The 26,030-nt window shown below is 41.1% G+C and overlaps 1 protein-coding gene across 1 annotated transcript in view; it reads left to right on the top strand.

The window, feature by feature from the left end:
* The window catches only part of TDRD6 (tudor domain containing 6), a 176,361-nt gene that overhangs the window by 14,343 nt on the left and 135,988 nt on the right, over positions 1 to 26,030 (top strand). Inside the window, exon 2 of the mRNA XM_077485168.1 lies at positions 19,613 to 20,407. Within this exon, the coding sequence (XP_077341294.1) occupies positions 19,613 to 20,407 (795 nt within the window). The remainder of the gene's footprint in view (positions 1 to 19,612; positions 20,408 to 26,030) is intronic.

Raw genomic sequence — 26,030 nt, 5'->3', positions numbered from 1 at the left:
TCAAAAACTTCGGGGAAAAAAATGAACCTTTCAAAAGACTCATTATGCCTCACAGATTATACATTGCGGTGTTTTCTTTCCAAAATGGGGTCATTTATGGGCAATTCCATTGTCTTGGTACTCCAGGGCCTTCAAAAGTCTAATAGGTGGCTGTGAAATGAGATGTGTAATTTTTGCTCGTAGAACACCTGAAGGTACTACTTCAATGTTGGTGCTCCGTATGTGGCCATGCTGTGTAAAAGTCTCGCATATGTGGTATTGCCATACTCGGGAAGAGTAGCAGAATGTATTTTGGGGTGTAATTTGTTGCATGCATATGCTGTGTGTGAGGAAAAAAAAACTGATAACATGACAATTTTGTAAAAAAAAAAAAATTATAATCATTTTGCAAAGAATTGTGGGAAAAAATGACAACTTAAAAAACTCACCATGGTACTTACTTAATACCTTGGAATGTCTACTTTCTAAAAGGGGGTAATTTGGGGGGTATTTGTACTTTCCTGACTTGTTAGTGTCTCAAAAATTGAGATACACCTGATGTACTGAAGGCCTGATCAGATGTGATCAATTTTCAGTGATTGACACCATAGTTTGTAGACTCTATAACTTTCACAAAGACCAAATATACACTAATGTGGGTTATTTTTACCAAAGATATGCAGCAGTATAAATTTTGGCCAAAATTTATGAAGAAAAATTTGTAATTAGCAACATTTTATGACAGAAACAAAATTTACGTTTTATTTTATTTATAGCACAAAAAATAAAAAACCCACTAGTGATTAAATACCACTAAAAGAAAGCTCTATTTGTTTGGAAAAAAGGACGCACGTTTCATTTGGGTACAGTGTTGCATGACTGAGTAATTGTCATTCAAACTGTGAGAGCACCAAAAGCTGAAAATTGGTCTGGTCAGGAAGGGGGTGTAAGTGCCCTGTATTCAGGTGGTTAGCTATTGATTAAAAATCTCCCTTCCCCTATTAATGCTGACTAACCTGTGTAAGTAAGATGTATATACTTATTTGCAGCCCGCTCCTGTCTGGTCATGTGATCTGGCACCCCTGTATTAGCAGTAGCTGAAAGGGAGAGGAGGGAGCACTGACAACAAATGGGCCATGGGAATTTATGGGTGATTTCACCAATCCCAGGCATTCCCAGCTGCTGTTGAGAGATCTCTCCTCTCCCCTGCAACTGCCGCTGGCTGACACCAGGGGATCATGTGACCAAAGCGAGCTGAAAATAGGGGTGTCTCTCTATATATTATCTATATCTTCCACAGGTTAGTCAGCACAGGTGTTCGGAAGGGGAGGGGACAGTTTTAGGATTAGTTCGGCTTTACCTGGAATTCTACTGTAAGGCAAGGTTCACATTTATGTATGTGTCATTGATGTATTTATGAGGCTCGTTTTCCATCTATCCATTTTCTTTTTTTTTTTCTTTCCATGCGTTTTTCTTTTCTACGATGTGCTGATGTTGCTAGGAGGAGGTGTCTGTTGCCATGCAAGAAAATGCATGTACATGTGTGTTTTGTGCATTTTTGATGCAACTCAATTGAAGTCTGCGAATCCAAAAAAGCACAGTGCTGCGTGAAAAAAAAAAGTCCTTGCACCGTTCCCAAAAATGCCCTGATAGAAACTGCATAGATGTGAATGTGACCCATAGGAATGGATGTTAAATGGAATGTAGTGTGTTTCTGCAAACGCATGGCCATGCAGCCATGGATTTTCATACAATCTATGCATTTCAATTTCAGTTGTGTATTAGAACATAAATCCATAGCTGAGTCTTGCTGTCTTGAAGCGAAAAATTTTTTTTTTCTATTTGGATAGGGCAGGGAAGGGTTGGGGTTTTAACTGTATTAGAAAGTGACATTGTATGTTCACAAATACTTTAACAACTTGGTGACTGCCTATTGCATTTTATTTACTGCAGCAGAGTGGCCCACTGCTACATCTACGTGATCCAGCACGTCCGGGTAGAGGGCACATGCCCAATGATTTCTGGCCGGAACCTGCTGATCGGCTGAGCGAATGACAGACGAGAGCCCTGTGATTGCACATGACACCCACCACAGGTAGTCCTAAACGGCATATAAAGCAGGAATTTATTCTCCAGGGAAAGGAAAACCAGCCCATAAAGATGCCCACCCACGGGGCAAGGGTATGGTATATTACATATGTCAAGAAGGACTTTTGAGAAGCTTTTTTTTTTTTTTTTTTTTTTTTTCCTTCTTCACGGAGATAGAAAATATATATTAATATTACACTATCTCTATATATTTTTATTATACACACCCCTTTCCAACGGATGTGCATCTTTATGTTCCTTTCCCTGGAGAATACATTCCTGCTTTAAATGCTTACATGCTGTTTATCACTACCTGATTGGTGTCATATAAGTTTGGTGAGTAGGCTGTTTGCCTAGGGGCTGGTGGAATAAGGCACTTTGATTTCACATCTTATTGTATGGACTTTTAAAGTGGTTGTAAACTCTTACAACACACTTTTTGCTACAGGCAAGCCTATAATAAGGCTTACCTGTAGCTACACTGGATATAACACTGTTTAGGAGATATCACTGTATCTGCATGTGCCGACGTCATCAGCACATACACACTTAAGCATACTGAAGCAATGGCACGTTGCTTCAGTTATACTGTGTGATTCCTAGCGGCTCCCATGCACGTGCGCAGGAGTGATATCGCGGCTCCGGCCAATCGCATCGATGGAACCGCAATACCCGGAAGTAAGTTCCTGGGGAGATGCCAGAGCGGTGAACATAATGCTATGCATACTAGTTCATTTTGTCTTTGTTTTGCAGGTTTTTTTAATATTTTTATATTTTAATTTTTCAATAGTTTTACAACCACTTTAACTGGTTCCTGAGCCACTGCCCGCTAATGTACGTTGGCAGAATGGCACGGCTGGGCAAATGGGGCATACCTGTATATCCCTTTAGATTTGCCACCATGCCATTGTGTGCGCGCCGGCCAGGACCTCCGTGAGTCGGGTCGCGGGTACCGCGGACTTGATCACCGCAGGGATATCGCGATTGCCTCACGGAGAGGAAGGACAGGGAAATGCCAATGAAACAAACATCTCCCCATTCTGTAGAGATCAGTGACGTGTCACACATAGCCACGCCCATGCCCAACAGTTAGAATCACTCCCGAGGACATACAGGGGTTAACACCTTCACTGCCAGTGTCATTTACACAGGAATCAGTAAATTTGTATAGCACTGATTGCTGTATAATTGACAGTGGTCCCAAAAATGTCCGATGTGTCCGCCATAATGTCGAGTCACGATAAAAATCGCTGATCGCCGCCATTACTAGTATAAAAAAAAATCAAGAAAAATGCCATAAAACTATCCCCTATTTTGTAAACGCTATCACTTTTGCGCAAGCCAATCAATAAACGCTTATTGCGATTATTTTTTTTTTTTTATTTTTTTTTAACCAAAGGTGGAGAATACGTATCGGCCTAAACTGAGGAAAAAATAAATTTTTTATATATTTTTGGGGGATATTTAGTGGTTTGTAAGGGTTTACAACCACTTTAAGTGGTTAAAGAAGATATCACTTTCACTTGATTGGAGACATCTGGTGGCGGTATGTGAACATTACACATATATATCCAATTTATTCACAATTGTTTGTTCAAATGCATTGCTTAGTAAAACACACAGTAATCATTGTCAGGTACGCAAATTAACTCTTTGATTGCCCTAGATGTTAACCTTCCCAGCCAGTGTCATTTCAGTGACCGTGTATAGTATTATCACTGCATTCTTGTCGGTGGTAGGTAGTTCCCAATAAGTGCCAATATCGCTGCCATTACTGGTATTAATTTTTTTTTTTTAAATATATATTATTTATTAAATGCGCATCTTCACTGGTCTTTCAATTACGATTATCTGGTATTCGATTCCGCGATGCATCACAATTACTGATGAACTTCTGCTTGGGCAGCCCTTCCTCCCTGCAAATCTTCTGGGACACATCACAGGTCCCAAAAGATTGATTCAGGACAGGGCAGTGACACATGCGCACCCAGCTGTAAACTGTCACAGCCGGATGCCCACAGTAGTATTGCCAGCGCCGTGGACAGGCGGGGGAGAGAATGGAGGGTTTGGGTGGTCACATCACTGGATTGTGGGACTGGCGAGTGTCTTTTTATTAAGTCAGAAGATACTTTTTTTTTTCTTTTTTTTGGAGCTGCTGACTTTTAATGAACAAAATATTTATTGGAACGCCACTTTGAATTAAAAATAACCTCACTCCCTTAACCACTTCAGCCCCAGAAGATTTGGCTGCTGAATAACCATTTTTTGCAATACGGCACTGCGTCCATTTAACTTACAATTGCGCGGTTGTGAGACATTGTACCCAAACAAAATTGATGTCCTTTTTTCCCACAAATATCTTTCTTTTGGTGGTATTTGATAACCTCTGCGGTATTTATTTTTTGTGCTATAAAGAAAAAAAAAAAGGACAATTTTGAAAACACAATATTTTGTACTTTTTGCTGTAATATCCCCATTTTTTTTTTAAAAAAAAAAAGCTATTTTTTTTCTCAGTTTAGGCCGATATGTACTCTGCATATTTTTGGTAAAAAAAAAAAATCACAATAAGCGTATATTGATTGGTTTGCGCAAAAGCTATAGTGTCTACAAAACAGGGGATAGATTTATAGTATTTTTATTACTTTTTTTACTAGTAATGGTAGTGATCTGCAATTTTTATCGGGACTGCGACATTATGGCCGACACATCGGATATGTGACACATTTTTGGAACCATTGACATTTATACAGCGATCAGTGCTATAAAAATGCATTAATTACTGTAAAAATGCCACTCTCTGGGAAGGGGTTAACACTAGGGGGTGATCACGGAGTTAACTGTGTTCCCTGACTGTGTGTGTGTGTGTATATATGTATATATGTGTGTGTGTATATATATATATATATATATATATATATATATATATATATATATATATATATATATATATATATATATATACATACATTTTGGATATAATCTATATATACACTTGCTGTTTCTTTTTTGGCCAAAATTTATGAAGAAATTTTGTTTTGTTTTTTGGATATGTTTTATAACAGAAAGTAAAAAATATTGTTTTTAACATTTTGGATCGTTTGTTTTTTTATTGCAAAATATAAAAAAAAAAACACTGATGTTCAAATACCACAAAAAGAAAGCTCTATTTATGTGAAAAAAATATATAAATTTAATTTAGCTACCGCGTTGCATGACCACGCAATTACCAGTTAAATAAAATATTGGTCAGGTTTCAGCGCTTTCCCCATTCTGTTGCTGTTGTAGAGTTATCTGTTGACCAGTATAACCTTTAACCTTGTCAGCAGGACAGGAAGTGAAACTGGGATGGGACCAAAAACAGCTCCACATCCACATGTGTTTTTACCAGGATTACATGTGACAGGGTAACAACGCAGAAGCATAATTGGTAGACAGTTTTCACTCCATAACAGCAAGTGTCTCACCTGGCAGGATCATCAAGTATTATAATCTCCTCCTAAATAACATACACCTGTGAAGGTGGTACATTTAACCACTTGACAACTGGGCACCTAAACACTCCTCTTGACCAGACCAATTTTCAGATTTCAGTGCTCACACTTTGAATGACAATTACTCAGTCATGTAATACTGTACTCAAATAATAATTTTTTGTCCTTTTTTTCATACAAATAGAGCCTTCTTTTGGTGGTATTTGATCACCTATGGGTTTTTTATTTTTTGTGCTATAAATGAAAAAAGACCGAATTTTTTTTTTGGTTTCTGTGATAAAATTTTGCAAATTATTAATTTTTCTTCATAAATTTTGGCCACAATTTATACTGCTACATATATTTGTTAAAATAACCCAAATTAGTGGATATTATTTGGTCTTTGTGAAAGTTAGCGAGTTTACAAGTTGTGGTGCAAATCATAAAAAATTGATCACACCTGATGTACTGGTGGCCTATCACATTTCTTGCGACCCTAACAAGCCAGGAAAGTACAAATACCCCCCAAATGACCCCTTTTTTGAAAGTAGACATTCCAAGGTATTTAGTAAGAGGCATGGTGAGTTTTTTTATGTCATTTTTTTCCCACGATTCTTTGCAAAATGAAGATTTTTTCCCCACAGAATTCATTGTAATAGGTTATTTCTATCACATGGCATGTGTAAATGACGCCCCAAAATACATTTTGCTACTCCTGAGTATTGCAATACCACATGTGTGGGACTTTTCCACAGCCTAGCCACATACAGTGCCTTGCGAAAGTATTCGGCCCCCTTGAACTTTTCAACCTTTTGCCACATTTCAGGCTTCATACATAAAGATATAACATTTTATTTTTTTATGAAGAATCGCCAACAAGTGGGACACAATTGTGAAGTGAAACGAAATTTATTGGATATTTGAAATTTTTTTAACTAATAAAAAAAAGAAAAGTGGGCCGTGCAAAATTATTCGGCCCCCTTGCGTTAATACTTTGTAGAGCCACCTTTTGCTGCGATTACAGGTGCAAGTCGCTTGGGGTATGTCTCTATCAGTTTTGCACATCGAGAGACTGAAGTTCTTGGCCGTTTTTCCTTGGAAAAACAGCTCGAGCTCAGTGAGGTTGGATGGAGAGCGTTTGTGAACAGCAGTTTTCAGCTCTTTCCACAGATTCTCGATTGGATTCAGGTCTGGACTTTGACTTGGCCATTCTAACACCTGGATACGTTTATTTGTGAACCATTCCTTTGTAGATTTTGCTGTATGTTTGGGATCATTGTCTTGTTGGAAGATAAATCTCCGTCCCAGTTTCAGGTCTTTTGCAGACTCCAACAGGTTTTCATCCAGAATGGTCCTGTATTTGGCTGCATCCATCTTCCCTCAATTTTAATCATCTTCCCTGTCCCTGCTGAAGAAAAGCAGGTCCAAACCATAATGCTGCCACCACCATGTTTCACAGTGGGGATGGTGTGTTGAGGGTGATGAGCTGTGTTGCTTTTACGCCAAACATATCGTTTTGCATTGTGGGCAAAAAGTTGGATTTTGGTTTCATCTGACCAGAGCATCTTCTTCCACATGTTTGGTGTGTCTCCCAGGTGGCTTGTGGCAAACTTTAGACGAGACTTTTTATGGATATCTTTGAGAAATGGCTTCTTCTTGCCACTCTTCCATAAGGGCCAGATTTGTGCAGTGTACAACTGATTGTTGTCCTATGGACAGACTCTCCCACCTCAGCTGTAGTTCTCTGCAGTTCATCCAGAGTGATCATGAGCCTCTTGGCTGCATCTCTGATCAGTCTTCTCCTTGTCTGAGCTGAAAGTTGAGGGACGGCCAGGTCTTGGTAGATTTTCAGTGGTCTGATACTCCTTCCATTTCAAAATAATCACTTGCACAGTGCTCCTTGGGATGTTTTATTTGCTAAAAAAGTTTAAAATATCCAATAGATTTCGTTCCACTTCACAATTGTGTCCCACTTGTTGGTGATTCTTCACAAAAAATGTAAGTTTTATATCTTTGTTTGAAGCCTGAAATGTGGCAAAAGGTTGAAAAATCCAAGGGGACTGAATACTTTTGCAAGGCACTGTAGAGAGGCCCACCATGCAGGGAGCCCCATCACGTGTTTTAGGAGTATAAATTGCATATATAACTTGTTGACTACCTATTACACTTTTGAAGGCCCTAGAGCACCAGGTCAATGACATGTGACACTGACGTACTGATGACAGATGGCACCGATGACTCTTGGCACTGATGACAGATGCCACTAATATGGCACTAATACGTGGCACTGATGACATATGGCACTAATACGTGGGGCTGATGACAGATGGCACTAATACGTGACACTGACAGATGGCACCGATGACAGGTGGCACTAATGTGGCATTGATGACACGTGACACTGATGACAGATGGCACTTATACGTGGCACTGGGGACAGAGGGCACTGACGTACTGTGGGCACTTTTTTTTTTTTTTACGGACAATGACACATGGCACTGAAGTAGAGTCGACGTAATCGATTACATTGACTACAAAAATACAATGACGTGCGTGCAGGGCGTCGATGCATCACAGTGCTCCGTATCTCCCGCTCTCCTCCATGCTGCCACCCCCTCTCTTCTCCCCCTCCGTGCATCTATCCCCCTCCGTGCCACCGCCCCCTCTCTTTTACCCCTCCATGCTGCCGCCCCCTCTTTCTTCTGTGTCCCCCTCCGTGCTGCCGTCCCCCTCTCTTCTGTGTCCCCCTCCGTGCTGCCATCCCCCTCTCTCTTCTCCCCCTCCGTGCTGCTGCCCCCCTCAGTATCTCAGGATGGAGAGCGGAGGTAAAAGACGGTAAACCCGGCTCCTTCGTTTTCAGAATGGACAGAGTCAGTAACCACTGACTCTGTCCATTCACATAACTGAAACATTGTAACCGCCTGTGATTTTGATGTCTCAGTTATTGAATGGAGAGAAGCCGCTGTCTTCTCTCCATTCATTATCAGTGCAGCAGAGGCTGCAGAGAAAGGGATTGGGGAATCTCTGTCCCCAGTCCCTTTCCCTGTCTCAAATGGGAGATGTCAGAGGTCTGTTAAGACCCCTGATATCTCACCATAGCCCCCCCCAACAGGGCTGATAAAAAAAATTGCAATAAAAAATAATCAAAACAAAACACACTGACGCTGTTCCCACACACTTTCCCCCTTAAAAAAGAAAACATTGTAAAAAATAAATCATAAACATTCATGAAATTCTGAACAGAAAATATAAAGATAACATAAAAGAATGAAAAAAATAATATATATATATATATATATATATATATATATATATATATATATATATATATATAATTTAATATATATTCGTTTATCTTAACTTTACAAAAAATAAGTACATACTTATATATAATATATGTATGTACTAGTTATATTCTTTTATCTTTTTTTTATGTACTTATCATTGGTTGTAAGGTTATCCAAAGGATTAATTAGCTAATCAAAAAAAAAACACTAGATTAATTTAAAAAAATAAATAAATAAATAATTGTGTAGTCGACTAATCGAAAAAATAATCCATAGATTAGTCGACAGACAAACTAATCATTAGTTGCAGCTCTACACTGAAGACAGATGGCACTGATACGTGGCACTGATGACACGTGATACTGATGTGGCACTGATGACAGATGGCACTAATACGTGGCACTGAAACGTGTCGCTGATGACAGATGGCACTAATACGTGTCGCTGATGACAGATGGCACTAATACGTGTCGCTGATGACAGATGGCACTAATACGTGTCGCTGATAGGTGGCACTAATACGTACCACTGATAACTGATGACAGATGGCACTAATACGTGACACTGATGACAGATGCTAGTGGCCCCTATTTCACCACTAACGTTGAGTGGGGGGACTTTTAATTTTCTGAGCTTCGAAGTCCAATACTCGCCGTTTTGTCAGGACCATCTGATCCGAAATGCAAACCACTTGTTTCCGGTTTAGAAGCCCCAAAAATGTTAGGATTATTCTTCTCTTGTGATCTGTCAAACTCCAGGTGTATTGAGAAGAAAAACATTTATTTCTGATGTGTCACACGAAAGGGCGATGCTCACAAGCCAAAGGATGCAGTAAGAATCACACAAAGGAATGTATACCCCCCTCCTAATACCTACAATAATATAGCCTCTACGCTTCTATTGGCTGAGGAAACACAGATAGTGTGCCTGGTACAAGATGGTACTTTAGTTGGCTAATTGGTGTTTCCTGTACAATCTTATGCTACCATATATAGTCAAGCTTAATCATCCTGCAACTTACTGTGGAGTTAGTTAAAGCAGACGATATAGCAAGTTTATACAAAGTGCTCAGAAGTGGGATTAAAAATCAGTCTCAGGGTTATTGTTTTTTTGAATAATCACACAATAAACATTTAAAACGTTTCTAACATTCACTCCTCTTTGTGTGACTATTTTATCTCAACACATTTCGATGGTAGTCCCTGTGTTATACACTTTCGGACTGTATGTCATTAAGTTGAGCTTCAATGTCCACATAGGTCTCCTCAGAAGTAGGACGGGCTTGATACAATATTCTTGAGACTGCGGTTTCAATCAGTTTTTGTGAAAGTCCTCGAATACAGCAGCATCCAAAAGTGGCTAAAATGGCCAAAGCCACAGCGATTGAGATCAAACATGATGTGATAAGTCCAGTCCATTTACCGGACCATCCTTCAAGCCAGTTTGTGAATGGATCATTAATATCTGAGTTTTCCGCTAATTCATTCGATAGAGCAGTCAGTCCTTCCAAGGCTCTGGTCACGTTCCCTCCAGGAGCTGTATTGTTAGAGATAAAGGTGCAACACATGCTACCAAACATTTTGCATACTCTCCTCTTTCAACTAGGACCATATCTAAGGCCATTCGATTCTGCCATACGATTAAAGATGTGGGGGCCAACTGTTCTGCAAGGCCCTTCACAGCGTCCCTAGTATAGTTTACAAATCGTTGGTTATAGTATATATAGTTAATCCAGTCAACATTTTTATTTATAGTCACCCACCAGAGAAGAGACTCAAACCCAGCTGTCATCTGGTTCTTGGCCCTAAACTTATCCGGCACCCCACACTCATCTATGTAGATCTGAGTGTCAAATGACCCTATGGGAGAGGTGTCCCTCCGATACCGTTAGTGACTCTTACTCCACGGGTGTTCTGACAGGATCTTCAGGGGCATAGCCAGCTGGACCATAGCGCAATCCCTTTGGGCATTGGCCAGTATCCTAGCTCACAGTTTCTTATCCCCACACATCCACCAGACATCAGCTCTCTGAATGTCATGTTCAACCCAGTCACTGTTGTCCGTGTTAGTCCTCTCCACACATTAGTCATCGGGTAGTGACCCAAGATCCACCATGCTACGGTTCCCTGGGAGTGCAAAACGAGTAAAGTTTCCCGGATAAGCGGTAACCGCTGGAGGTATCTGAGGTCTCTGTACTGGGGGAAACAACAAACTCAATGTGTGACAGGTAGAATTTGCTTCAGGTTTATAGCTCTTATTATACAATCCCAACATACATTTTAAACCTTCTGGATCTGTATTGTGATCTAGAAGAAAAGGGACCGTTGCTAAATGTGGTCTGGCTTCGCCACAAACTAGACAGTTTTCCTTTTTTTAGAGTTTTAACCATGTACCTCCAACCATTCTAACCAATCGTTTTTTTCTTGGTAACCCGTCTCCAAAGCTATGGCATCTTCTATAGTTAGGTTAGTAAATCTTATATTTTACTCAGAACTTCTATTTTAGTATGGCCTTCTTCTTTCCCTTCCGTGTCTACCTTTTCCTATTTGGTTTTATTAGTTGGTAATACCTCAAAGAAAAATTGACCCCCATGCTCCCATAGAGTACAACTGCTGATCTTCCTTCCTTGGCTCCTTTAATGTTATTAATAATTAGTTACAGTTCTTACTATGTATGCAGTGGGAGTTGGCCGCTTCTGTAATTGAGCCTTTCCTTCCACTCTTTTTAGGCCCTGGTAGATTATACCCCCAATCTTAATACACTGTGGTCCACAGGGCTTGATTCCATGCTTGAGCAAATGTATTTATCTGCCAATAGAAATCCTCTAGCCCCAGTTGTATCCCCACAATCTGCAATCTGACAGAAGTCTGCCAGTATAGTGCTAGTTATTCCCTCTATAAGGCTGGGTTCACACTGCTGCGGGGGGAGATCCGGATGTGATTCGCACCGCAAATCACATCCGATCTCCGTAGCGATGCGAGTTCAGCCATACAGATAGTATGGCTGAATTCGCATCGCTCCCGCAGCAAACTCGCACGGGACCCTTTTTTTGGTCCGCAACAGAATCGGGTCGCATGGGGGTTCACAGTGCAGTTGAAACGGGAGGGAGACTTCACCGGTTTGAGACAAGTTCCACCCTGTGCGAGACCTCCCTTTTGTAGCCGGATTTTCTTAACCTCTTGTAGCCAATTGGCCCTATTCGGCCTGTAAAACCTTTTTGTAATGGGACTGGTGAATCCAGGTAGACCTCTCTGCTTATCGCAGAAGGGGTAGTTAAAATGACTTTGAAAAGACTATCCCACCTTGGGGGATACCACTGCTTTTTCCTATTACTTTTTGTTAAGACCCAATCTCCCACATGCACCTGTAACCAAAATCGCTAGTACTTCTTTGTCTTAAAGCGGAGGTCCACCCTAAAGTGGACCTTCCGCTCATCGGAACCCTCCCCCCCTCCGGTGGCACAATCGGCACCTTTCAGGGGGGAGGGGGGTGCAGTTACCTGGATAATCCAGGTAACTGCACCCACTTCCGGGATAGCTCTCGGCGGAAAGGGGCGTAACGTACGCCCCTTTCCGCAAGTGCCCGCCCCTTCCCGCAAGTGCTCCGCTGCCTGCTGGGAAACACACAGATCCCAGAGGCAGCGGGGAGTGTCCTTATTGCGCAGCGCGATTCGCGCATGCGCAGTAGGGAACCGGGAAATGAAGCCGAAAGGCTCCATTTCTTGATTCCCATACCCAAGATGGCGGCGGCAGGACCCGACAGGCGACCTAGAGATCGGCTTCGGGTGCCGACATCGCGGGCGCGCTGGACAGGTAAGTGTCACTATTTTAAAAGTCAGCAGCTGCAGTATTTGTAGCTGCTGGCTTTTAAAAAAAAAACAAAAAAAAAACAAAACGTGGAGTCCCGGTGGACTCCCGCTTTAAACTAGACATGTATTCTAATAGTGTGTGCTTAGACTGCTCAGTAGGTGTTTCATTTGGTTGTAAGGGTATCTTATATGGCCTTCCATGTATCATTTCAAATGGGCTTAACCCTTCTTTTGTGGGTGTGATATGCATAATAGTCACAGCTACTAGTAGGCAGTACAATTTTTACATGTTTCTTCCATAGCTTTTCTCAGTTCGTTTTTTAGAATGCCATTATGTCTTTCCACCAATCCAGCTGATTGGGGGTGATAAGCACAATCTTATTTCACTTTAATTCTCATCACTTCTGTCAAATGTTGTATAGTTTTATTTACAAAATGGGGTCCATTATCGCTGTCTGTGCATCTGCACTTCCTGTCGGGAATATCTCCACCCATTTGGTCAGGGTGTCTGATTACCAAACAATATTTCTTCCTTTCACATTTGTCTAATTCAATAAAATCCATGCAAATGTGTTGGAATGGATATTGTGGTGTAGAAACTTCCCTTTCCTTCGTCTTATGCCTCCCTGAGCATTGTGTCTTGCACATATAATACATTGAGAGCAAAAATTATTTTTTTTTTTTAGTAGTTGGTGAAGCCATAAGCTGTACATACCTTAACCACTTTAGGACCGCCGCATGTAATTATATGTCGGCAGAATGGCATGTACGGGCACAAGCACGTACCCCTACATGCCTGCCTTCCAGCGGGTGGGGGGTCCAATCGGACCCCCTCCCGCTGGCTGCGGCGGTCCGTTTTGCTTCAGGAGCGATCCGGGATGAGGGGATGGCCGTTGGTTTCTGGCCATCCCCTCTCGATCACTCCTGGCGAATGAGAAGCTTCCCCTGCCTGTGTAGTGTAAACACAGGCAGGAGGAAGTGATGTCACTCTCCTCGGGGCGGTCTTTTTGACCGGACTGCGAGAAGAGAAGACATAGTAAGTGCACCAACACTACACTGACATGTAGGTACACATAGGCACACAAATCACCCCCCCCCCCCCCCAGTCAGTGTCACTGATTGCAGTGTCAGTTGTAACTGTAAAAACTATCAGGGCAGTTAGTGTTAGGTCCAGGGTAGCCCCCTACCCCCCCAGTAAAGGTTTAACCCCCTGATTGGCCCTAGAGTTGACCCTTTCACCCCCTTTTGCCAGTGTCACTAAGCGATCGTTTTTCTGATCGCTGCATTAGTGTCACTGGTGCCGCTAGGTAGCTAGTTATTTTTTAGGTTCACCGCCAGGTTTTTATAGCGTTAGGTACCCCCATATACTACCTAATAAATGTTTTAACCCTATGATTGCCCCTAGAGCCCTTTCACCAGCGCTCACCGTATAAGTGTCACTGGTGACGCTGGTTAGATATTTAGGTTCCCAGTCAGGTTTTTATATAGTGTTAGGGACCCCCATATACTACCTAATAAAGGTTTTAACCCCCTGATTTCCCCCAGGTAACCCTTTCATCAGTGATCACCATATAAGTGTTACGGGTGACTCTGGTTAGTTAGTTTGCTTTTTATAGCATCAGGGCACCCGCCATTTATTACCCAATAAAGGTTTAACCCCCTGATCACCCGTGATATCAATTAGGTTTTAGGGTCAGATAGGGTTTGTGTCACCCCAGGCAGCGCTAGGTTAGTGCCAGTACCGCTAACACCCACGCGCAAAGCATACACCTCCCGTAGTGGTATAGAATCTGAACAGATCAATATCTGATCTGATCAGATCTTTACTAGCGTCCCCAGCAGTTTAGGGTTCCAAAAAAACGCATTGTTAGCAGGAGCAGCCCAGATACCTGCTAGCACCTGCGTTTTGCCCCTCCGCCCAGCCCACCCAAGTGCAGTATCGATCGATCACTGTCACTTACAAAACACTGAACACATAACTGCAGCGTTTGCAGAGTCAGGCCTGATCCCTGCGATCGCTAACAGTTTTTTTGGTAGCGTTTTATATTTAAATACTGAAGGCGGTGCTTGGTTTTCGGGGTCCCGTACGCAGTTAGGCTCCCAAAAAGTCCCCCATATGTGGTATCCCCGTACTCAGGAGAAGCAGCAGAATTTATTTTGGGGTGTAATTTCACTTCTGCCCATAGCATGTGTGAGCAATATATAATTTAGTGACAACTTTGTGCAAAAAAAAAGTTTGTAATATTCCCGCAGCTTGTGGCAAAATATAAAATATTTCATGGACTCAACATGCCTCTCAGTAAATAACTTGGGGTGTCTACTTTCCAAAATGGGGTCATTTGGGGGGGGGGGGGTTGTGCTATTTTGGCATTTTATGGCCTTCGAAACTGTGATAGGTAGTGAGGAGTGAAATCAAAAATTTGCACCCTTAGAAATCCTGAAGGCAGTGATTGGTTTTCGGGGTGCCGTATGCGGCTAGACTCCCAAAAAGTCCCACATATGTGGTATCCCCGTACTCAGGAGAACCAGCAGAATTTATTTTGGGGTGTAATTTCACTTATGCCCATAGCATGTGTGAGCAATATATCATTTAGTGACAACTTTTTGTAAACTTTTTATTTTATTTATTTATTTTTGTCATTCAATCACTTGGGACAAAAAAAATATTCAATGGGCTCAACATGCCCCTCAGCAATTTCCTTGGGGTTTCTACTTTCCAAAATGGGGTCATGGGGGGGGGGAGGTTGTACTGCCCTGCCATTTTAGCACCTCAAGAAATGAGATAGGCAGTCATAAATTAAAAGCTGTGTAAATTCCAGAAAACGTACTCTAGTTTGTAGATGCTACAACTTTTGCGCAAACTAATAAATATACCCTTATTGACATTTTTTTTTACTAAAGACATGTGGCTGAATACATTTTGGTCTAAATGTATGACTAAAATTGAGTTTATTCGATTTTTCTTATAACAAAAATAGAAAATATCTTTTTTTTTTTCAAAATTTTCAGTCTTTTTCCTTTTATATCGTAAAAAATAAAAATCGCAGAGGCAATCAAATACCATGAAAAGAAAGCTCTATTTGTGGGAAGAAAAGGACGCAAATTTCGTTTGGGTACAACATTGCATGACCGTGTAATTACCAGTTAAAGCAGTGCAGTGCAAAATTGTAAAAAGACCTCTGGTCCTTAGGCTGCGTACACACGGGCGGATTGTCTGCCCAACTAAGTTCGTCAGACAATCCGACAGACAGTCCGTCCAACTTTCGAATGAACGGACTTGACCACACACGATGAACAGACAGTCCGCCGAAAGCTTGCGCGATGACGTGTACAGCACGTACGACGGGACTAGAAATTCGACGTCCAATACACTGCAATGCAACCTTCGGCCGTGTAAATCCTTTCTGAGCATGCGCCATACTTAGTCCGTCGAACTAGCCTACTCACGAGCGGATTGTCCGCTGAAACCAAGTTTGGACGGACAAAATTACGGAAATTCCGAAAGACTAAGTCCGTCAGACTGTCCGCTGAAAAAGTCCGCTGAAGCCCACACACGAGCGGATTGTCCGCTGAAACACGGTTCAGCGGACTAAGTTGGGCAGACAATCCGCCTGTGTGTACGCGGCCTTAGGCTGACAATTGGTCCAGGGCTTAAGTGGTTAAATAAACATCTCGGTCATCCCCCTTTTTGACACATGGGTTACTCCATGTGTCAGTACTGCTGCATACCTAAATAGGGATTTTGGCAATACTCAATGGTGGCACTGATGATACTCATAACAGATGGCACTGACGACAGGTGGCACTGAGAGATGGCACTTATACGTGGCACTTGGGACAGGTGGCACTGACATGTATTGTGGGCACTCTTATTTTGCGTATTTTTTTTTTTTCACTCACCGCTGCAGCCGTTCGTCTCTCCCTCCTCACATGCTGTGCATGTGTGAGGAGGGAGAGCCAGCGATGAGAGATGATCTCATATGTTTACATATGAGATTCTCTCTCATGGGACACTCAGGTTGCGCTGTAAACGGACGCTGTGATTGGCCTTTTACAGTGATCTGTGACAGCACAGAATTTCCGCATCGCGAAAGTAAACAGGAGAACGTCCAGAGACGGCCTCCCGGAAATTGGCATCCGTGCTGTAGCCGTCTTTTGGCTATAGCGGGGGGCGCCTAGTGGTTAAGACTGGAAACCATTTTTGCAATTTCATTAACACATTAAAGCTTCTGATGAGATTTTACTGATTGTGTTTTAGATCCACTTTAAAGTATATGTCGGGGGAATAAAAAAATATACAGTTCATCTGTGCAATACATGCACATTTCTCCACGTTTTATCCCTTTAACCACTTGAGCTCCCGATGCTTTTACCCCCTTCATGACTAGGCTATTTTTTGCTATTCGGCACTGCGCTACTTTGAATAGCAATTGCGTTATGCAACATTTTATACAAATGAAATTTGGAAAAATTTTGTTTCATGCAAATAGAGCTTTGGTTTGGTGGTGTTTGACCACTGCTGTTTGTTTTTCTTTCTTTTTATATTTTTTTATTATATAGACTAAAAGACACTGAAAATTTTGAAGAAAAAATATTTTTCTATCTTTTATAAAACATATCCAATAAAAAAAATAAAAAAGTATTTCTTAAATTTTGGCCAAAATATATTTTGCTACATGTCTTTGGTAAAAGAAATTCCCAATAAATGACTGTTTAGTCTGTGTGAAAGTAAGAGTCCACAAACTGGTATATACAGGTGCATCTCAGGTGATCACCTCCGTGGCACACCGCATTAATGCTGTAATTCATGCAAAAGGAGCACCAACCAAGTATTGAGTGCATACTATACTGTGCATGGACATTTTCAGTAAGCCAAACGTCATCAGTTGTTAAGGACGCAGCGGCCCCGCTCCTTCACAGATGATTGCCTGCATTCTTTTGTATACATTTAATCTGTCAGCGGGGGAATCCCGCTGACAGATGAAAGAACCGTAACTGAAGGTATTGGTTTCAGGTATCGGCGCATTTGCACGATTACCGATACTCGTGCAAATGTTTAGTATCAGAACCAGTATTAGTAGCAGTGCAACCCTAGCAGAAATGCACTACATGGATTCCTATGGGTTACTTTCACATCTGTGCATTTTATGGAAAGGGCCAGGGAGGGACCAGCAGGTTGTTTTTTTGGTTCCATAGACTTCAGTGGATCAAAAACGTGTACTGAAAAACGCAAAATGCACCTGAAATATGCATCAACTGCAACCTTCACAATTAATTTTTTTTATAAGATACAGTCGCCAGTGCAGTACATCGTCATTATATGAATGATGTGGTGGTGATCAGGGACATTGGTGATTGCATGTTTAAACAAAAAGAAAAAATACTTTTTTTTTAATATTTGTATTTTTTTTAACATTATTTTTTACTTTTTCTTTTTAAATGCTTTCATCAGAGTAGTTCAATTTTACCATAGTGTTTATCATGGATTTATTTTTATTTTTTTACACTTTACTGGTACAATGCTTTGAACTGTCATGGATGCGCTAAGTTCATGACAGCTGTGAATACTAGTGATTGGCTACAGCTAATCATATGGTACAGGGGGCTGTGATTGGCCCAGGTACCATGTGTTAGCTGTGGGCCAATCACAGCTCACTAGTAAGACACAGGTGCGACTTTTTCTGTATTTTTAAATCGCATGACAAGTTGCAAACTATTGTCAGCAATGGAGCTGTTCAAATTGGTACGACTCCGACTTTGCGGTGCAGCATTGACTGGGGGGGGTTCCTGCACTATTTTTGGCGATTTCAGGTGGGACATGCATGAAGTCACACAGATGTCAGGCAAGTCGCACTCCAAATCCACTGATCTGCGGCTATTAAATTATGCTACTTCAAGTGAAGTAGCGTGATTTCAAAGTCTCATTCGTTGTGAACCAGGGCTAAAGAAATCAAAGCTGTTATGAATCATATTGATACAACAGCTTTGTTGACATTTTGATCATATGATCACATAGCGTTCACATAATCACCGGTCCCCGAGCACTGGTCACGTAGCACCTCCCCCTGTGTCTGTGCAGGCAAAATTACGTACGGATACGTCGCTTTGCCTGTACATGCCACCCACATGCAGTAAATGTACTGTGGGCAGTCAGCAAGTGGTCAAAGACCACGTAAGTAGTGGGAAATGTCTGTTGCTTTGCCAGAAATGCATTCAGCTCTTAAAGCTGGATACACACTATACACACTTGTTCAATTTCCTTTAGATTTACCTTCACCTATGTAGTGCAAGGGCAGCCTGTCTAATTGTATACAAATTGAAAGTGTTTAGGTTTTGGTAAATCTAAAGAAAATTGTATAGTGCAGTGATGGCGAACCTTGGCACCCCAGATGTTTTGGAACTACATTTCCCATGATGCTCATGCACTCTGCAGTGTAGCTGAGCATCATGGAAAATGTAGTTCTAAAACATCTGGGGTGCCAAGGTTCGCCATCACTGGTATAGTGTGTATCCAGCTTTAGTCCTATTTTGAGCTGACAATGCACCGTGGTTTGGTGTCAGCCGTGCCTAGTGTTTTTTATTTGTAAATTACTCAAGCCTATCCCTTCTCCTGTTCTCCACAAAAGACTGACTAATTTTGTAGTCTAAAGACAACAACTAGGAGGGCTAATTGGACTCATTGAGATAACACAGGAAGTGTGCAGAGGACACGGGACAGCTCAATTTCTGACATAAGCAACAGGTATTTTTTGCACTTATCAAACAGATATCAGAAAATTCTATAAAATATATCTAACAGCAAATAAGAAGTGTGCTGTTGGGGTTTACATATATTTAAGCTTTTAACTTCACCATTTTGGGCTGTTGAATGAGAGGTGATCTTGGAGTACACAGTGGTGGCCTGATTCTTGTGAGATGAGAATTTGTTTTTTTTGGCAGGCATTCTTAAATGTTTTTTTTGTTTTGTTTTTTAACTGCAGAACTGGATACATGTCATGCAGAACCAACTGTTGAATGGCAGACTAGACCAGAGAATGTTGCTGTCATTAAATCTTTCACCTGGAATTTGCCACAAACTGGAGAAGCTGTAAAAGTCTTTGGAAGTTCTGTAGACAGTCCTGATTATTTCTGGTGTCAGTTAACAACAATAGATTTTGATTTCCTAGCAAAACAAGTTCAGGAAGCTGGAGAAAAGTCTGTCAGAGATGACCATTTTATTGGAACCATTGAGGTTGGCAGCCTCTGCAATGTTATGTACAGCGTAGACCAAAATTGGTACCGGGCTTTCGTTTCAAAAATGGAGGCCAATGTTGCTACTGTAAGGTTTGTTGACTATGGAAACGTAGAAAATGTTGTCAAAGATGAAATTCGACAGCTTCCTACCACCCTTGCCTGTGTTCCGGCCCAAGCTTTCCCATGCTGCCTTGCTGGATTTAATGTTGCTGCTGGTAAATGGACTTCAGAGGGGTGTGATTATTTTTTTCAATGTGCTACAGAAGACGTACTGGAGTTGACTGTTGAAGATGTACATCACGATGAAATGTGTAAAACGCCTCTGGCACTTGTAAGACTGAAATATAATGAAATCGACATTAATGAAGAAATGAATCGCTTCTGGCAAGTGGGCAAAAAAGAATCCTCAAACCTTGCAGAGTCAGCATCTAGCAAACCAGACATGACTGAAGGAAGACAGACGGTGGAGGAAAAGCAGCTTGACGCTGAAGAGTTGGACTGGCCTATTCCCAGTATGGAAGATGAAGTTGACCGTAATATGGGTATGCTTTGGTCTCTTCTTTATAATTTATCATAATGTTGTTTATATAGTTCAAGTGTATCCAAGTTCTAAGCGTTTTTTTTTTGTTTTTTTTTCTGTGTATGTATAGGACAGGTGTAGGCAATGGGACATTGGTTTTAAACTAAACTCCAAGTATTTATCAACTATTATAAAATGTGTTGGATTTCTAGTGGTTCTAAATTCTAGTTGTCTTTTTTTTATTTTATTTTTCTTATACCCGACACAGCTCTCATTCCAATGTTGTCCCCACTGGCAGCTCCATTCTCTCTTCCTGGATTTGCATGCTTCACTAAACAGTCAAATCCTGTGAGGGTTAAGTGAGGGCTGTGGTCGAGCCAAGTTGTGTGTGTCTATGGACACACACACACACAGCCTGGACTCGGGGCATGGGTGCCTCTATAGCACGGGGCTTGCTATTCAGGCAACTGGAAGAGAGGATAAGCAGGGCACAGCCAAAGAATAGATACAGGACTGCTTTGTGCAATATTAAATAGATATGGTGCATTTATAAAGTATTCAGACCCCCTTCACTTTTTCCAAGTGGTTTAACCACTTAAAGATCAGGCATTTTGTGCCGCTTTTTTTCTTTCTTTTTTTTATGTCACATGGTATTTGCTCAGTGGTTTTTCAGACGCAATTTTGGGGAAATTGTGTGAAAATACACTTTTTAGAATTTGAATGCATCCCAATTTTTTGGGGAAAATATAAAAGATGTCACATTCAGTAAATGGATACCAAACATGTCACACTTTAAAATTGCACATGCCCACAAACTATGTCAATTTTTGTAATTGTAGGCAACGCTTTAAAAGCCATTATAGGTCACCACTTTAGATTTACTAAGGAGGTCTGGTGCTAGAATTACTGGCCATGATCTGACGTTTGCAGTGATACCTCATATATGTGGGACGATCGTGGTTTGCATGCATGCAGAACTGACGTGTGTTCACCTTTACACGCTAGCACGGGGGGGGGGGGGGGGGGCAAATTTACACACGTGTGTGTGTGTGTGTGTGTGTGTAAATATATACACACCGTATTTATCGGCGTATAACACGCACAGGTCTATAACACGCACATTAATTTTAAGGGGGACGTTTCGGGAAAAAACTTACATTTTTGTATTGGAGTATAACACGCTATTTGCACCCGATTATCATGGTGAAAAAGTGAGTGTTATATAGAGGTCGACCGATATGGGTTTTTCTCTGGCCGATGCCGATGCCGATATTTAGAAATCATGGTGGCCGATAGCCGATATATGATGCCGATTTTTTTTTTGGGCCGATATGTTAGGCCGATTTTATTTTATTTATTTATTTTTTTCCTTTATTTTTTTTTTTTAATCCCCCTTGATCCAACACACCTTTCCCACTGGGGCGTTTTTCAGGCGCTTTTGGGCTAAAAATAGCGCCTGTAAAGTGCCTGCAAAATGGCTCCCCTGCAGTCTGTGTGAAAGACAGAGTGCTTTCACACTGAGGCGATGCGCTGGCAGGATCTTAAAAAAAAGTCCTGCAAGCAGCACGTTTGGAGTGGTGTATACCGCTCCTCCACCACTCCTGCCCATTGATATGAATGGGCACCACTGCCGAAGCGCATGCAATGCGATTTGGCAGCAGTGCTTCATGGGCGCATTTAACCTCTTCCTTGGCCGCTAGCTGGGTTTTATGTGCCCCACTAGCAGCCAAATAGCACCGCTAAAATGATGGTAAAGAGCCGCTAAAACTTGCGTTTTACCATCAACGCCTGCCCGCTCCAGTGTGAAAGCAGTCTTCATAAGTGATACAGAAAATGTCTTACATTTAGTGCCCGTTCACACTACCGCGACTTGTCAGGCGACTTAGCCGCCTGACAAGTCGCGCTCCGTTCTGTACTATGGAATCGTTCTAATAGGAGCGACTCAAGTCGCTCCGACTTAGAAAAAGGTTCATGTACTATTTTTGGGGCGACTTGCATTGACTTCTATACAGAAGTCGTTTTGCAAGTCGGCGCTGAAGTCGTGTGCAGGTCGCGTCTGTGAGTCGCGCTGCAAGTTGCGTCGCCCCTGTGTGAACGGGCACTTAAACATTTATTAAACAAAACAAACCTCCAATCAGTTTACTTGTATGTATGATTTAGATAAAAAAAAAAAAAAAAAAAAAAACCTATGTATTAAATAAAAACAGGTAGTCAAAACTTTTGGACAAAAAAAAAAAAATGGGCTAACTTTACTGTTTTTATTTTATTTTTAAATAGTGTATTTTTTTCCCAAAAAAATGCATTTGAAAGACCTCTGTGCAAATGCCGTGTGACATAAAATATTGCAACAACCGCTATTTTATTCCCTAGGATCTCTGCTAAAAAAATATATATAATTTTTGGGGGGTCTAAGTGATTTTCTGGCAGAAAATACAGGATTTTTACTTGTAGCAACAAGTGTCAGAAAAGATTTAGTCTTTAAATGGTTAAACTGAGAACTTCTACACACAGAGGTGACTTCATTCATTCAGTGTAAACATTGTATCATTTAGTTCTTTTCTTGGCAGCCTGCCCAGAGAGGAGGAAAGTGTTGCTATGACGACTCAGGCAACTTACACTGACTTCTTACAGAAGTCATTTCAAAGTCCTGCTGTAGTTCTAAATAGGCTTTTTATCAGCACAATCAGCCGATGCCGATTATTTAAAAAACGGCAAATATCGGCCGATATATCGGTCGACCTCTAGTGTTATATGCCAATAAATACAGTATATAATTTTTTTATCACTGTTATTGCTGTCACAAGAAATGTAAACATCCTTGTGATAGGAACTCTTTATGGAGGGATCTGGGGTCTATAAGAACTTGAAAGCATTTAAAACGCCAAGATCAGTGTTTTTGAATACTTTTGATTTAAAAAATGCCGTCGTTAAAGTGGTTGTACACACTTTAACCTACAGGTAAGCCTAGATTAAGGCTTAAACCATCAGGGTTTACTTCCTCTTTAAGATGCCGGTATACTGGTAGTGGTGTCATCGCTTCTGGGTTACCACAGCGAAGACCCGATCAAAGCCACTCAACTGTCTTCGGGTCTCTGACTTTCAGTCTTCCCACAAATAGAGCTTTCTTTTGGTGGTATTTGACCACCTCTGCGCTTTTTCTATTTTGCTCTATATACAAAAAGTCGGACAATTTAAAAAAAAAAAATATATATATATATTATAAATTTTATTTTTATTTATTTTTTTACATTCTGCTATAAAACATACCCAATTAAAAAAAATTAACAAATCTAATTTCTTCATAAATTTAGGCCAATATGTATTTGGCTACATACCTTTGGTAAAAAAAAATCCCAATAAGCGTATATTGATTGGTTTGTTATAGTGTCTACAAACTATGGGATTTTTTTTTCTTTTACTAGTAATGGTAGCAATCAGTGACTTATTGCTCAGTCATGCAACACTTTATATGACATTTTTGTCCTTCACAGAAATAGAGCTTTCTTTTGGTGGTTTTTAATCACTGTTGGGTTTTTTATTTTTAGTGCTATAAAAGAAAAAAGACTGAAAATTCTGTAAAAAAATAAATACATTAAAAAAAATGAATATTCTTTGTTTCTGTTATAACATTTTGCAAATGAGTAATTTTTCTTCATAAATTTTGCCCAAAATTTAAACTGCTACATATCTTTGGTAAAAAATAACCGAAATCTGTGTATATTATTTGGTCTTTGTGAAAGTTAGAGTCCACAAGCTATGGTGCCAATCTCTGAAAATTGATCAGACCTGATGTACTGACAGCCTATCATTATTTAGGCCCTAATAAGCCAGGAAATTACAAATACCCCCCAAATGACCCGCTTTTGGAAAGTAGACGTTTCAAGGTATTTAGTAAGTCATGGTAAGGTTTTTGAAGTTGTAATTCTTTCCCACAACTCTTTGCAAAATCAAGATTTTTTTTATTTTTTTTACAAAATGTTTATATTAGCAGGTTATTTCTCACACACAGAGTATGCATAGCACAAATTACACCCCAAAACACATTCTACTACTCTTCCTGAGTATGGCGATACCACATGTCTGAGACTTTTACACTGCGTGGCCATACAGAGGCCCAACGTGCAGGGAGCACCATCAGGTGTTCTTGAAGTGTAAATTACACATCAAATTTCTTGACTACCTCTTATGCTCCATACACACGGTTGGAAATTCAGACGGAAAAAGTCTGATCAGATTATGTTGTCGGAAAATCCGATCATGTGTGGGCTCTATCTGACTTTTTCTGTCGGAATTTCCTACGGGAAAAGTTTGAGAGCTGGATCTAAAATTTTCTGACAACAAAATCCGATCTGACTTTTTCCGATCGTGTGTAGAGAATTCTGACGCACAAAGTGCCATGCATGCACAGAAAAAATTTGGAGATGAAAGCTATTAGCTACTGGCCTCTACGTAGTCCCGTTGTACGTTTTGTATGTCACCTCGTTCTGAACGATCGGATTTTCCGACAACTATGTGTATGCAACACAAGTTTCGGCCGAAAAAAAATCCGACGGATTTTGTGGTCGGAATGTCGACCGTGTGTATGGGGCATTACACTTTTTTTTGAAGGCCCTGGAGCACCAGGACAATGGAAACGCCCCACAAATTACCCCATTTTGCAAAGAAAACAACCCAATGTATAATATGAGGCATAATGAGTCTTGAACGTGTAATTTTTTTTTTCTCTACAAGTTTTTGCAAAATGTGTAAAGAAAATGAAAACGATACTCTGCTCGCACTGTAGCGATCAGTACAGAGAAGGGAGAGAGAAACCTGACGTCTCGGTTTGTTTACAAGTGATCGCTCCATTATTTGATGGAGCAATCACGTGTTAAACGGCTGCTGTCAGCGACCATTTACTGGGATGTGTGACCCGGCGGTCATGGATATTCCTGGGTGCATGCCCCAGGGGGCGCGCAGTATCGCGATTCTGGGCGGACGTCAATGTACGCCCTCCCAGATTTATCGTGCCGAGCTGTAGCCGTCATTTGGCTGTCGGTCGTTACATGGTTAAAGCGGGGTTCCACCCTGAAGTGGAACTTCTGCTCATCGGGCCCCCCCTCCGGTGTCACAGTTGGCACCTTTCAAGGGGGAGGGGGACTAAGACAGGTATTTTCACCCACTTCCGGGCATAGACTCCCACGGGAGTCTATGCTTCTTCCAGACTGTGTGGACCTTTCCCATTGCGCAGTAGGGAACCGGGAGGTGAAGCCGCAGCGCTTCACTTCCTGATTCCCTCACCTAGAATGCCGACATCTCGCTGGATCCTGGGACAGGTGAGTGTTCATTTATTAAAAGTCAGCAGCTGTAGTATTTATAGCTGCTGGCTTTTAATAATAATAATTTTTTTTTCCAGTGAAATCCCTCTTTAAGTAAGAGATTGCAGACATGATACAAGAGATGGTTAGAGACAGCAGACTGCATTTTTCTTGACCTTTCTTGCACTAATGGTGCCAACAATAAATTCATATTAATTTAAATTGATGATATTAAATAAAAAAAAATGAATATATTACAATTAGAGGTAGACCGATATGGGTTTTTCTCTGGCCGATGCCGATATTTAGAAATCGCTGCGGGCTGATATGTTAGGCCGATTTATCCCC

The sequence above is a fragment of the Lithobates pipiens genome, unplaced genomic scaffold (genome assembly GCF_037356315.1).
Source record: "Lithobates pipiens isolate NorthernLeopardFrog02 unplaced genomic scaffold, aLitPip1_a1.2 Scaffold_18, whole genome shotgun sequence".
Classification (NCBI taxonomy): Eukaryota; Metazoa; Chordata; class Amphibia; order Anura; family Ranidae; genus Lithobates; species Lithobates pipiens.
This window is presented reverse-complemented; position numbering and strand designations above follow the sequence as displayed.